At 34.7% G+C, this 14,089-nt stretch overlaps 3 protein-coding genes across 6 annotated transcripts in view; 1 reads left to right on the top strand and 2 right to left on the bottom strand.

The window, feature by feature from the left end:
- Positions 1 to 4,653, bottom strand: part of LOC108750406 — a 98,174-nt gene extending 93,521 nt beyond the window's left edge. The window contains exons 1-3 of the mRNA XM_018489821.1: positions 4,588 to 4,653; positions 3,425 to 3,842; positions 2,210 to 2,303 (exon numbers count right to left, since the gene is read on the bottom strand). Of these exons, the coding sequence (XP_018345323.1) occupies positions 2,210 to 2,303; positions 3,425 to 3,842; positions 4,588 to 4,593 (518 nt within the window). The 5' untranslated portion in view covers positions 4,594 to 4,653. The remainder of the gene's footprint in view (positions 1 to 2,209; positions 2,304 to 3,424; positions 3,843 to 4,587) is intronic.
- Positions 4,654 to 7,817: 3,164 nt separating this feature from the next.
- LOC108750535 (mitochondrial import inner membrane translocase subunit Tim9) lies at positions 7,818 to 8,637 on the top strand. The gene is made up of 2 exons (XM_018490019.1): positions 7,818 to 8,200; positions 8,375 to 8,637. Exons 1-2 carry the CDS (start codon positions 8,153 to 8,155, stop codon positions 8,600 to 8,602), a joined length of 276 nt encoding a protein of 91 aa, XP_018345521.1. The 5' UTR covers positions 7,818 to 8,152; the 3' UTR covers positions 8,603 to 8,637.
- Positions 8,638 to 9,391: 754 nt separating this feature from the next.
- Positions 9,392 to 13,278, bottom strand: LOC108750458 (G patch domain-containing protein 2). 4 transcript variants are annotated; one of them, XM_018489906.1, is made up of 5 exons: positions 13,115 to 13,278; positions 12,325 to 12,500; positions 10,576 to 10,933; positions 10,297 to 10,499; positions 9,392 to 10,107 (listed from the first exon to the last, which is right to left on the bottom strand). In XM_018489906.1, the coding sequence occupies exons 1-5, from the start codon at positions 13,132 to 13,134 to the stop codon at positions 9,407 to 9,409; spliced, it is 1,458 nt and encodes a 485-aa protein (XP_018345408.1). In that variant the 5' UTR covers positions 13,135 to 13,278; the 3' UTR covers positions 9,392 to 9,406. The 4 variants fall into 4 exon arrangements, with proteins under 4 accessions (XP_018345408.1, XP_018345407.1, XP_018345409.1 ...); XM_018489905.1 differs by having other exon boundaries at positions 12,319 to 12,500; XM_018489907.1 differs by lacking the exon at positions 13,115 to 13,278 and adding an exon at positions 12,838 to 13,045 and having other exon boundaries at positions 12,319 to 12,500.
- Positions 13,279 to 14,089: the final 811 nt, after the last annotated feature.

A 14,089-nucleotide genomic window follows, 5' to 3' on the forward strand; every position in this document is an offset into this window, starting at 1 on the left:
GAGAGAGAGGGAAGCATAGAGTGCACCTCGTCTAAAACTATATTTTGGGGTGGGGTGAACCTCGCTTTGCGTAAAAAGTCGCATGCCCCTAGGCAAGGAGAGAAGGTGGACCTCGTTTCACATGAAAAGTGTCGGAGTCCTCTAGAGGCAGTCTAGACAGGAGGGAGAAACTGGGAGGTACACCTCACAGGACACCTACAGGTAGGGTCGCTTTGCTTTTTGTTTATGAACTGAAATCCTTTTTTCCTTTTTGCCCGTTTCTGTCCGTAATTGTTATTTTAATGACTGCAGAAATGTTGTACTATTTTTCTCGTGTGTTCCTTGCTAAAAATGCTTCTGAAAATCATTTTCATTTTGAGGGACCAAAATTATCGTAATCGTCCTTTGAAATGTAAATGTATTTTCTGTATTTCTGTGGTTAGTTTCAAAATAAGTATTAGTTCATATTAGGGAGTAAATATTACATTAATAGGTTTGAGTAAAATTAAATGCAATTTCTTGAATTAAATTGTTTAACTTCCTTGTTTTAGTTAAATTAGATAAGCTATACAAATAATTCGAATTAATTAAACCTTAATTAAACCTATTATTAAAGCTTTATACGATAGTTAGATAGAAATTCCAAAGCTACTTTTTCTGCTGGACACATCAATCATTTGTATCCACGTACATATATTTCGCGAGTCGCACTATATTGCGGAAGATTTCGCTCGCCCTCTGAGAACGTCAGAGGATCGGTGAACGATGATCGGCTTCCAGCAAACGGTACGCGGTGTGCATCCCACCGCAGGCAAAGGCATTATCGGTGGCGAGTCACGAACGGGTCTCGGGTGCGCGCGATCGAGAACCGGTTGGACGAAACTTTCGAAAATTCCAGAATGACGTAGTCCTGCTCTCGGTGGGTGTGCGAGCGCAGCAGGTAAAGACGTACGGCTGTGCTTCTCTCATTCTTTATTTACAGTTACTTACGTAACAGACACGAGCCCTCCCTCCCCCCTCTCTCTTTCTCCTATATATTCTTTTTATTTTATATGCATATATATATATATATCATATATTATTTTCTTCTCTTTTTATATAATTATCCAATAATTTCTCATTGCTATTCTTTCGTTATGTTCAAATATTTTATTCTTCTGTAGATTTTAGCATTTTGTAATAAAAATTAAGAACCAAGTGTTATAGAGAATGGTATTCATAGTCTATTCTTATTTTAAGATCGTCTTAAGTAATGTCTTAAGGTGCTAATATGACTCTCTGATCGATTTGTGACATCTAAAGACTGCACTTAATTGACAATGTATATTTTTGTGCGCCTGAAGGAATATCAACAAGCAAATATATAAAATTTCAATAAATATGAAGATCCCATATTTCCGACAAGAAAATGTAATGTACTCACGTTCGTGTTAAATGATCAATGGCAGAGCTTTTTAATAAATGCAATCCCCTCTCTCTCTCTCTCTCTCTCTCTCTCTCTCTCTCTCTCTCTCTCTCTCTATTTGTTAATCAGTTCAATTCGGCTTGATGGCCGCCAGATTCGTGTTTATAAAAAACGTTCATATGTGAAAATATAGTTGTGAAAAAACGATGTGTGTCGCATGCATCACACGTGCACTGCAAGCGGAAATATTACTCACTTACCTCATTTCTCGAGCCATTGCTTTACCTGGGACACTGACAAGAAATCACTGGCGAGTAACAACGCGCCGGTGAACCGCACCGGACAAAAACCGGGGCTTGTAAGTCATGGCGAGAAAACAACTCGCACCGTGATAACTCTCGCGCTACGCGAACGAGCGGACCGGACACGCGGTTCTGACAATCGACGGAAAAAGTCGTTTGTGCAACTATCACCGCAAAGAAAAATGAATACAGGATGTAACCGGTCGATTGAATTACGCGTCGACGATAACCGGATATAATACGTGATATTTGTTGATATAAAACCTGATCGTGTATAAAAAAAGAAAGGATTTTATTACTCAATCGAGCAAATTCTGCGATTGTCATTTCCTGTTACTTCTCGCGATGTATTACAAAGTATAATTGTTTGAATCATAAATAAACGCGTATAATTATTTCAACACATAGTCCAGGATAATAATTCATTTTCACGAAACACGAGCGTGTTTTCGCCCAAGCAAATATAACATTTCAATAAATATAAAGATCGCATATTCCCGATAAGAAAGTTAAATGTACTCACGTTCGCCGCGTTAAATGATCAATGGCAGTAAAACTCGATAATTCGTGAAGAATATCTGGATCTGATAAATCCTTGACGACTGCTTCACGGTTTTCTGAAAATTATAAAAATTTATTATTGAACGCGGTTTTCCTTAAAATCGATGTAAGATAAATCCTTGGAATCCTTGTGTGTGTGTGTGATGAGAAAAATTCTTAATAATAATTTCATTAATTCATATTTTAATTTAAATACGTTTTATAATGCATTTACTTTAGAATCAAATGATTCGAAAACATTAACAATCACTGTTCAGACTTCACAAAATTCAAACTACAATTAGTATAAAGGCTATAGTTAGCGCGGTTAACGGTACGCAAATTAATTTATTATAATTATTTAATTATTTAATTATTTAATTAAATTATTATAATTATTTAATTGTAAAAAAAACTTTACTACAAACATAGGTAAATTCAATTTCGTATGTTTCGGCTCAAGTTCGAGTCATCCTCCGCGTAAAACTCTCAAATAGCAAATTATAAAGAATACAACTTATTATAATTTCGTGTACCACAAAACAGCATTGTTACATCACATGATTCGAAAACATTTATTGATTAAAAAATATTATATAGATTATAATAATTATTTGTTTCAACATGTTATTACGTACACTGGAAAAAGTTTGGTTGAAATTAATTAGCATTCTGGTTGAAAATGGACAAATCAGAATTTTTTGATTGAATTTATTATAATTCTAATTGAGATAACCAGATTCTGATTGATATCCCAATCTTATAAATTCAATAAATTGTACTATTTATATATATTATATTTAGCACAAATTGTTCGTCAATTAAAAAAAATGTATTTAAAGAATATATAAAATATTATCAATCTTTCTCGTAAATCATCAAAGAGAAACAATAAAAATAGAAATAAATGATTTTTTTTAACGTTATTACTCATATGGAGTGTCAGCACGTTTAATAATAAATTTTTATAATTTTCAGAAAACTGTGAAACAGTCGTTAAGGATTTACCAGATCCAGATGTTTTTCATGAATTACCGAGTTCTACTATCATTGAACATTTAACGCGGCAAACGTGAGTACATTTAACTTTCTTATCAGGAATATATGATCTTTATATTTATTGAAACACTCCACATGATAGCGTTAAAAAAACCATGCAAGTAAAGATTAAATATAATTGTTATTATTTACTTTTTACCTTGAACGGAACTCTTCTCCGTTTCGTCTTCGGTAAAACGACAATCGCGCTCAAATCTGTCCGTTAATTGTCCGGATATCCTCCAGTCGTGCATCTCTTTCCGTAAAATGTAAATCGGATCATTGTTGCCCGCGCTGGCGACGCTGGTCTCGTCGGACAAGTGAACCTTGTGTTTCACGTCGTCGCGCAACATTTTATTTTCCTTCCGCAAAAGAAGCCGCCGCCCGCGAAGACCTCGTGACTTTGTCGCGCAACTTTTTACAGTGTCCTCGTCCTTCGAAGATCGCGTCTTTTGCGGCAACGTTCCTGCGGATACGGGCTTTTTTCTGTTGAGTATGGACTTCGAGCGACGCTCTGAAGAAATGTTTCTCGAGGACATGTTGACGGCACCTCTTCCACGATCGCGATATTTAGCTCCCTGAAAAAGATTCAACAGCGTCATCAGACATCAATTATAATACAACGCGAGATACATAGATTAATGTACAATCATATATAAATTACTACTTATATAATTTATTGCAAATAAACGATAAAATTAATTAACAGCGTTAAAAAAATGATATATTTGATTTAATGTTATTTATCGAAAAAATCTGAGAACAAAACTTCAAATGTAAAATATTGGATGTATTAAAAGGTCCATTTTTTTATTTTTTGTACTAGACTTACTTCCACCAAATATCAAACATATCTATTTAAGTTACGTTCCAAAAGTGTACATTAGTTTCAACTATAGAAAACAAATCTAAAATGATAATATGCAGATATAGATCCTGTTCTTTTTCAAAGAAAGTTCTGAACTAATATATCCTGATGCAGTTTAAGTTGAAGTAAAACAAATAGTGTACAGCATTTTCTTCGAAAAAAGAACAGGACTATAAATTAGAGCATTCGATTGCAACAAATTAGGACAAAGAAAAGAATTCTTCAGATTATTTTCTGATGATAAAATCCTCTCCAGAATTAAATCGTAACAAAATAGCTTGCTTTACATTTTTTCCATAGAGAACTTATTACATTAATATTATTGCTTATTATTTACCATACGCTTTTGAATTTCTCAACATGTGACATTTGCTGTATGTATATCTCTTTAACGAAAGATATATCGAAAAAAAGAAGAAATTAAATGCAAATCGGCGTGAATCGCCATAACTTACAATCATGTCAGCGATAAAGTGGCGACGTGTTAGAAACGAAGGTTATAAATCTGTGGCGGGACGTTGCCGCACGAATTAGCTCGCTAAACAATCGCGCGATACATCATTGCACTCCGACATTCGAAAACAAAACAAACTGTATTTATTGTTAATCTCTATCGTCGCGTAGGATTTCGCGAAAAACGCGGCGGATGAACTGACGATTTAACGTGCGCGCGTTCTAAAGTTTGTCGGGTGTATACGTAAGTACAGTGCGTTTTAAAAGTTCGTTGAGAAACCCTTGGCTGTCAGCTGTCTCCGGCTCGCGCTCTACCGTAACGAAGACCACAAACTTATATAAGTCTGTGATGAAGACAAAACGTTACGGAGAAACTCGTGCGGAACGGACGCTACGGAAACTCAATTGAACTGAGCGGCAAAACCCCGCTAATCCTCGATTGACGTTCGATTTCCACTATTGGCGTGAACTTCAGGTTTAAAGTTTGAAGTAAAAGGTCATTGACAAGAAGGATCGAACTGAAAGCTCGTCCGTAAAATCCGCTCTAGACGATCCATCAATGTTTCTATAAATCGTGTCAAAAAATTCAATTCGGTACAATGTTCTAATTATTATTTTTCTATTTATAAATTATATTTATTTATGTATTTATTATATTTATAATATAATTGACATTATGTAATATAAATTTAAATTGCGTATTCAAAATATATAAATATCACGTAGGAAATTTTAAATAAAAACGATTTCTCTTGAAAAAACAGCATCTCTTTATGATGCAAAACTACTTTTCCTGATAATGTGTTAAACTATATGTTAAATGCGTGCATTTAATCAATAAAAGTGAAGTATCAATACGAACCATAATAGGTCTGTTTTTTTGTAGCTGAACTTCTTGCACATTTTTTCTCCTTTTCTCTTTAAGTGGAAAGAAAAAAAAAAGATGAACCGTGCAAAAAATTCAACTAAAAAAGAACAAGCCTAATGACTACGTTTACACTGAGAAATCTATACGCGGCCTGACCTACAATGTGACCACCCAAAATAGGTGTAGATATCAATCATTTACACCGTAAGTGGCTTGAACACGAATTCTTTGAACTTTCTGAACACGAAACGTTCGAAGTCCTTTAAACATTTTTTAAACTATTTATTTACGAGATACGATATATGTCCATTACCAATTACGGTGACTATACGTCCTTTATTGTAAAGGACAGTCCTTTATTTTAGATAGCTATTCTTTAAATTTGTTTCTTTCAAACTCAATTTTGTCCTTTATTTTCCAATATTGTCCTTTATTTAACATTACAGGAAATTCTTTTCCGAGTTTTAACTAGCGTTCTATTGTTTAATATTATATTAGTGAATAAATTTTTACGGAAAATATTTTACAGCTTCATATAAATACAAATACATATAAATACAAATTTGTTTTTGTTAATTTTTTATGTCTGAATTTTCAAAATTAAATTTATTCAAACTACAATTGTTTTCATTCTTTATTATTTCGAACCTTTTATTTCAGATCAAAGATTTGTTCCACACACACAGTACAAGTTGAATCATGCAATTTCAAACTAAATATTAGAAAAGTGTGCAATTTGATTACACTATCCAATAAAATTTTCTAACGCACAGATTCTTGATAGTCACAAACTGGTTTGAAAAACATATAGGAACAAAGCCCTACCATTTTCAAATTTGTCCTTTATTTTCTTTAAGAAAAAAATTATAGTCACCATACCAGTGACGTACAGGGTGACTCAGAGTCATTGAACCAGCTTTTTACCCTATGAGAAAATTATCGACTTCATACTTAATTGAATTATAACGTGTGCAGTCAATTATTTTCTCATAGGGTAAAAAATTAGTTCAATGACTCTGATTCACCCTGTATGTCAATTTGAAACTAACAAACATGATGGTAAGTCGATTTATTTCAGGTTATAGGCGACCTATTTCAGATCAAGTCTCCAAAAACCGAAGCCTGGCTTAGGTAGGTCAGGCTTAGGTTTTTGGTAACTTGATTTGAAATACGTCGCCTATAACCTGAAAGAGATCATGTAAATTTTTCCCCTGGACGGAAACATGACAAGGGAAGGGACAATTTTTATGTATGTATGTTCGTACATATACACACATACATACAAAGAATTGTTCCTTATCATGTTACCGCTCTAGCGAAATGTTACAGATCGCTACTTAGGTCTGGCCGTCTGTCAAGTGTTGACAGTAAGGGATCTAAATAATTTAGGTTGAATTTGGGATACAGCGGCCTAAATTCATGTTGCAAATGTAGCCAATGTAACTCGATAACAATATTGTTAATCGTTATTTGAAAATAATGACCTGCATTTGGTAGAAAAAGCAGCTTTGCAATTGTTATAAGATCTTCAATATAATTGCTTCTTGTCTTTAATTCCTCACTGGAATTAAATATACGAAGCTGGATTGCATCAACATTACTCGATTTTAAGCGAGGCTTGAAACTCTCTTTACCTCTCCCTCTCTCTCTCTCTCTCTCTCTCTCTCTCTTTCAGTTTTAAAGAGAGAAAGCGAGAATTTTAAGCCTCGCTTAAAGGCAAAGTAATGTTGGTGCAAAAAAGTTAGACCTATAAACTAATCATATCAAATAAATCTTACAACAGTTGCAAAGCTGTTTTTTCTATCAATGTGACACGACAAGCAACGACACGGACCTTTTGCGTGCCTCGATCCGACATCGATACGGTACATCTGTCGCTCGTTTCCTGCCTTTGGGACATTCGCCGATTTCTTCCAGAAACGATTAAATGATCGTTTAATTAGCCTGATCGTCGTTTGACTTTCACCGCGCATTCGGCTCCTGCCCGAAAAATTTCTCCGTAAACTTACCTTTTAGATGCAGCTGCAGCTTGGCAGCAGCTGGATCCGCGCGCGAATGAATTTCCCGACCGATTTCGCTTCTCTCCCCCTCTTTCAAATAACTGATTCGACCGATAAAACGCTTGAAAGTGACGGAACGTCAGCATTTACGATTGTCAATATATACGCGTTTGAAAATCGAATTGGAGAGCGATATCTGTACAAATAATGTCGAGGAAATCGCACTGCATTTGCCAGACGATCGTTTTAATGGCGGTTTAAAATTTCATTCAAACGGTCGAGTTGTTAACAGACTTCTGTGGTTGCCAACTGCTGAGAATTGAAAGGAATGGGAATAGTTACAAACGCGCCAATAGGAACCGAAACGTAAGAAAAAAAAGACTAAAGACGTTGTTTTGTTTTGCAATACAAGCACTGAATATTTATAAAAATGAAGAAACTAAAAAGCAGTTTAGACGAAAGTAGAGAGTACACGGGAGTGTTAACTACACCGCCTGCTTTTTTACGACCGATAGATGGCGAAAGTGTTCTACACCTACATCGTGTATACATACATCGTGCGCACGTGTTTGTCGGGTTTGTCGTTATCCTTAACCTCAAAATCGCCGAAATTTGGTGTGCAGTTAGATGCGATATTTATGGGAACACAAAGAAGCAGAAACTAACAAAGACATTTTGTATAAGTATTAATCTTTAACAATGGCGATGCAAGTCCCGACCGACGTGGATGCCGATCAGATTAAATCTGTACGTATTTCTAATATTAATTCTTACAATAATTTAGTTATTCCATAAGCTGACTAAAAGTATACTAGCGTTATGCATCATATATATATATATATATATGCATCTCTTCAATGAGATGATAAACTGTTATATGTATACGAGTAATATAATCTGAATATTATTTATATTCAACAGTTTCGAGACTTCTTAACCTCGTACAATAAGCTTTCTGAAATTTGCTTTACCGACTGCATATCTGACTTCACTACGCGAGCAATCAAACCCAAAGAAGAGAAATGTGCCCTTAATTGTATGGAAAAGTATTTGAAAATGAACCAGAGGATATCTCAACGTTTTCAAGAGTTTCAAATAACTGCCAACGAAAATATTCTGGCAGCTAAAAAACAGGGTCAGATAAATTGACTTAACTAGAAAAAATACAAGAAAAATGATCTTGTCACGAATGTCTATCAGAATTTTTATACTGTAATATCATAAAATTACAACATTTGCAAGTTTCTTAAATACCTTTCTCTATATAGTCTGATTTATTTAATATCTAATAGATATTTATTCAAGATCAAAATATTTTATTTTAAAATTAAAAAACATTGTACAGTAAATGATTAGTCATTATACTATATTGTAACATAAAGGCCATTCTACATTGGTCGTGTCATAGCATTGGAAGGGTTGTAAGCATCATGTGACTTTAAAATTGAAGCATTGGATTGGCTAAAGCAACAAGCTTGTGATTTGCGACGTCTACAATATGAACAATGTAGAATGGCCTTTAAATGTTAAATATGTAAATTATGATAGTGATGGAGTTAATGTATGTTAAAAGATAAGTAAACTTGTTTTATTAAATATGGATATGAAAGTGAATTTGATTCTGAACCATTAGTCTTACAAATATTATAATTTTTCCCAGTTTTATAATCCCCAGTTGCATATAAATATTACAATTTTTACAATAGTAAATTACGATAATATATAAATAATTATAAATTTATTAATTAAAAGCAGTGAAGTACTTATTTATATTACAGTTCTTGTAGAATCTCTCTCTCTCTCTCTTCACGTCATATGATTATTATGAATATTAACATTTTCAATTCTAATAGTAAAATAAAGAATTTATACAGAGAACTTGCATACATGTGTATATGTCATATACATTTTGTTTAGAAGAAACAATAACAATGAATATATATATATACATATTTAACTAGATTTGGAATGTCCAAAATCAGGAAACTTTGGCTTTCCTTGTACTTCAATATCCATACTTTCGCTTTCCCATTCAAACGAAGATAATGTTTGTACATTTGCTTGTATATTGTTTTGCGCTTGATTTATAATTTGTGGACTGAAGCTCGTGCTGGAAATCTGTGGCTCCTCTGTTTGCATCGTAGAGTCTGAATTTGGGGAATTTGGCGGTGTTTTACGCAATCTCTTGTAATCTGAGAATCTGTTCAATGATACTTGGTCTACGCATACGGCCTGTGTGGTATGTCGCGTTTTATACAGTATCGGGCAGCCTTGATCGCCCTTCATACTTAAACTATACAAATTGGCGAGTCGACGTAGCTTCTCTCGCTCAGGTTGTCGCATAGGATGGAGTTTCAGCTCGCTCTGCGTGGGATCTTGCAGGAACCGAGAGACCTTCTCATTAGCTGACGTTATTATGGAATAACCGGGCTTGTTGTCGACGTGACGTCGCCCAGCACGGATCTCTCTACCGCTGAGGCCTTCGCGAATGCGTTGTATTCTCTGTCTATAATTTTTCTTGGCCTCTGCAACCGAATGTTCACCGTGCAATATCATTTGGAAGGTCGAATCTGACGTGGCTTTGTCGTCGCTAGTGCTCTCTCCATCGTCCCGCCAACTCGATTCTCCGATCCAATCCGACTGTTCATCATCTCCTGCAAGAATTAGATATATAATTTATAACATACACTGCGTGATGATTTTACATATTCAAGTCCTGTTCAAGTCCAGAATTTAAACTCTTCATTCTTTTTTGATTTTTAGAATTAGGAAAAGATGAAAAATAAAAGTTAATCACATATTGATGGAACCGGGCTTCAGTATTGCTTTTAAGTTCGTCGTACCTTCTCTATCTTCATCGTTTGTAATAAGACCTGCTTCCGAATCACTGGACGAAATGCTAGAACTAGATATACGGGAACAATCCACCGTATCCTCGCCTTGCATTTTATCTCGATTTTTCGGTTTTGCATTTTTGGTTGGTTTAGCTACTCTCATTTCACAATCTATTGAACGTTCCCTACACGATCTCTTACGTTTTCCGCACCTGGAATGCAAAATTAGGCAAATCTGAACATTGTTTCTTATTGTGAATAGAAAATAATTGGATTGTATTTCCTTACCATATAGCACTATATCTATTTTTACAATCGCTTCGAAAGATACGTTTTTTTCCACCGAATGTTGAAGTCGACATAATTGCCACTGCTTGAGAAGTGGATGCATTAGAATCGGAATCGATTGCCATTCTTTTAAATTTCCTTTTGCGTCTGGTGTTCGCTCTTGGCACAAAATTTTCATTTACTGAATCGCTCTCGATATTACTGACGTTATTTAAATTTGGAAAATGTGCGAAACGTTTGGTCTGATTAGGATCGTCGCTATCCGATTGATATTTCGAAACATTGGCAGTTTTTGGAATGCGAATTTCACAAATGGAAGATGAGCTGTCATCCGAATGTTTGTTCATACTTAACGCCGCTGCAAAAATATTATACAATACATTAATTGTTCAATATTACATGATAACTCAATACGTTACTTTTCTCGATGATTACATGCGATTAATATTTAACTTTTTCATGCTGTACAGATTCATTTTTACAAAGATAATCTTGATAATAATCCTGACTGTGCATCACGCAGAAGTAAACTGCAATTAATCGTTGTGTAGGTGCAATTAGAATGCTTGAGATATATCCTTTATTATTTTTAGTTTAATGGAAAATGTTTAATTTAAATATTTTTCATAGGCCTGTTCTTTTTATATAAATATCTAGGTTTATTTTTTCTTTTTTTCTTCTAATATAAATTAATCATTCAAGAACTACAATTCGATACACGCTCACGATGCTCTTGGAATAAATTCATCCTTATTGTTTATAAACTAGAAGTTGTTTTCTATAGCTGGACTATAATATACACTTTTGGAACTTAAAGTGAAATAGATATATTTGAAGATTTGATAGATATGTTTGAAGAAAGAAAGAAAATTCTTTGCTATTCTTTATTTCTGCATTATATTGTCCTCAAATTGAACTTTTCTCGATATATCTTTTTACTTTTTAATTCTAATATCTATTTCTACGAATTATAAATTAACTTTAATCTTGATTTAACTTTTAGAGAGATACTTAAGCTAATGAAATCAATGAACGAACTGGGTTAATTTAGATCTCCCAGAATTTTCTTTAAAATTTAGCGTCGTAAGTATTTCTAAAATGTTAGATAGTTCAAAAAATGATACTGAAAACTTTTTATTATTATTATTATATATTGCTAACTTCATTGGAACAAAAATTAAAGTAAAACAATCGTAGGAGGGCCCAAGTTACTCCACTTAGGCATTTAAGAGTTAAGTAATGTCTTAAGATGCTAATAATATGACGAATACTGTGGTCAATATTCGTAGTCGATTTACTTACTTTTAAGACTGTCATAAGACCAGTTTTAAGATGTCAAGCCAATCAGAAAGCTGTATGTGTTCGTATTAGCACTTAAAATAAGAACGAATTATGAATATTGCCTTTTGATTAGTTCATGTCATCTTAAGATTGTACTTAAGAGTCTTAAGTATAAGAATAGAATATGAATATCGGCTATAATTCTTATAAGAGTTAGAAATAAGTTAATTGAATCGAGATTAAAATTAAATTAGATTAGTAAAACAGATTTACTGTAGAATATACTAAATTACGCTAATCTAGTGCAATTTAATACGGGAATAATAAATAGACATAAGAACAAATAACGCTGCGAGTGAAAATGCATCTTGATTGAGCGTTGTGAAAGTGAATCGGATCATAAGTCATGAAGTTCATCTGAAAAGAACAAGCCTGATGTTACATCGAATTGTTCTCCTTTACACTTACGAATATTCCCTGTCGAGCGGGCTCTCCTTCTGATACCCCATCTACGTCTGAGATTCGCACTGTTGCTGCTCTCTTCCAGTGCCAAAGTCAAATCGTGCACAAGAGCCTCCATTTTTACTCTTAAATCCGCCGGTACAGCTTTCAGAACACGCTCCATTTGAAGGACGCGTTTTTTACTGCAAAACAAACATCAAAGGCAAATGTTATATCCTTTATACAAATGATCCCGCATGTCCGGTAATCGCATGTAATTATCATGAGTATCGGTACGCGACGCAAATTTACATGGCGACTGGTTCATTCTATTATCTCGAAAAATCATGTTTTTATAATGCGAATTTATTAACTTTAAAGTACATGAAATTACAGCTGTGCGACCCGCATCACGATTGACGCGCGATACGCGTGCATTTCTTAATTACGATAATTAATTTGATAATTAATTATCACGACGTCGATTCCGCGACTCGAGTCCGCAAGAAATACGCTTTTATTCACGAGCTGCTTATTCACATCTGATTAGGTATTGTTTCTACGGCGTGGATCCGTGCCGGATAAGTGACGCGATTACTCCGCGATCCATTCTCGAGGATAGGGATGTGTCAACCGATCTCGTTAGCCTCCCGAAACGAGCTCTACGGGAACACACAGATGTGACACCGAAAAGAGGTGCCCATCGGGACGTATCCGCGATACGTCAATCGCCGAGGAGGGGGTCAAAACAAATCGCGATTGCGTCGGCTTTTAACTCTCGTCGGCGTGTGACAATACGTAACATCCTGTCGCTCACCTCTTACAAGTAATGTCCATGAGTCTCGCCTCAAAACTGTCTCATTGTCAAAACCCGGTCCACTCTGTCGATCAATAATGAAATAGATAAAAAGAGAGGATCGTCGAACGTCAAGTAAACGAGAGCTGTCAGCTCGACGAACTATTTTCCACTGTAACGTATGCTTGCACGTCGCAGAAAGGTACAACGAACGGTACGTTTCATTCGGTGCATGCGAGCGGGCAACGCTGTTAGTCGCTTCATGAGAACCCATCCTTGATACGAGGAAACATATAAAAACATACATCGCCGACGCCTTACGCTATTCACGATAGACACAAATAAGTAAAAATAAATAAGGCTACATTCCTAAATAAAATTGCGTTTTTTCCACCGAATGTTGAAGTCGACATAATTGCCACTACTTGAGAAGTAGACGCGTTAGAGTCGGAATCAATTGCTATTCTTTTAAACTTCCTCTTTAAACTTCCTCCGTCTAGTGTTCGCTCTTGGCACAAAATTTTCATTTACTGAATTCCTCGATATTACTGATGTTATTTAAGGGGGGAAACTCATATAGAAGGTTGAAAAAAATTGAAATTGGTTTTTTCATAAATCAATAGTATGTATGTAACATATGGAATAAAATGTTAAAGCAGTAGAACTGAATACATACATCGCACTCGATCAAAAGTCAAACCTCGCCCGACGGAACACGTTGAATGCCACGGGTTGTGTTCAGAATTATTATCTGGATGTATCCAGATATTCTTTTATTCTTGTTTAACATTCGTTAACAATACGGATAATATGACATCTGGGTGCATTCAATCATTTAAACAGCAGTTATAAAATAAATTGAAAATATTTAAAAAATCATATCTAGAGAACTAATGGAGATAAGAATCTAACAAATAACTGAGTATATATTTTGATGAGAAATATATTAAAACATCAGTAAAAAAATCGACAGAGGTCGATGACGATGGTCGTCGA

This window comes from Trachymyrmex septentrionalis, unplaced genomic scaffold, assembly GCF_001594115.1.
Source record: "Trachymyrmex septentrionalis isolate Tsep2-gDNA-1 unplaced genomic scaffold, Tsep1.0 scaffold37, whole genome shotgun sequence".
Taxonomy (NCBI): domain Eukaryota; kingdom Metazoa; phylum Arthropoda; class Insecta; order Hymenoptera; family Formicidae; genus Trachymyrmex; species Trachymyrmex septentrionalis.

Bases quoted from the DNA above. Each gene is read 5' to 3' on its own strand.
- LOC108750535 (XM_018490019.1), top strand. From the start codon at position 8,153: ATGGCGATGCAAGTCCCGACCGACGTGGATGCCGATCAGATTAAATCT. The intron at 8,201-8,374 runs GTACGTATTTCT...TATATTCAACAG, and splicing joins ATGCCGATCAGATTAAATCT to TTTCGAGACTTCTTAACCTC.
- LOC108750458 (XM_018489904.1), bottom strand. From the start codon at position 12,735: ATGCACGCGTATCGCGCGTCAATCGTGATGCGGGTCGCACAGCT. The intron at 12,501-12,691 runs GTAATTTCATGT...TTTGTTTTGCAG, and splicing joins GTGATGCGGGTCGCACAGCT to TAAAAAACGCGTCCTTCAAA. The intron at 10,934-12,324 runs GTAAGTGTAAAG...ATATTTTTGCAG, and splicing joins CCGCTCGACAGGGAATATTC to CGGCGTTAAGTATGAACAAA.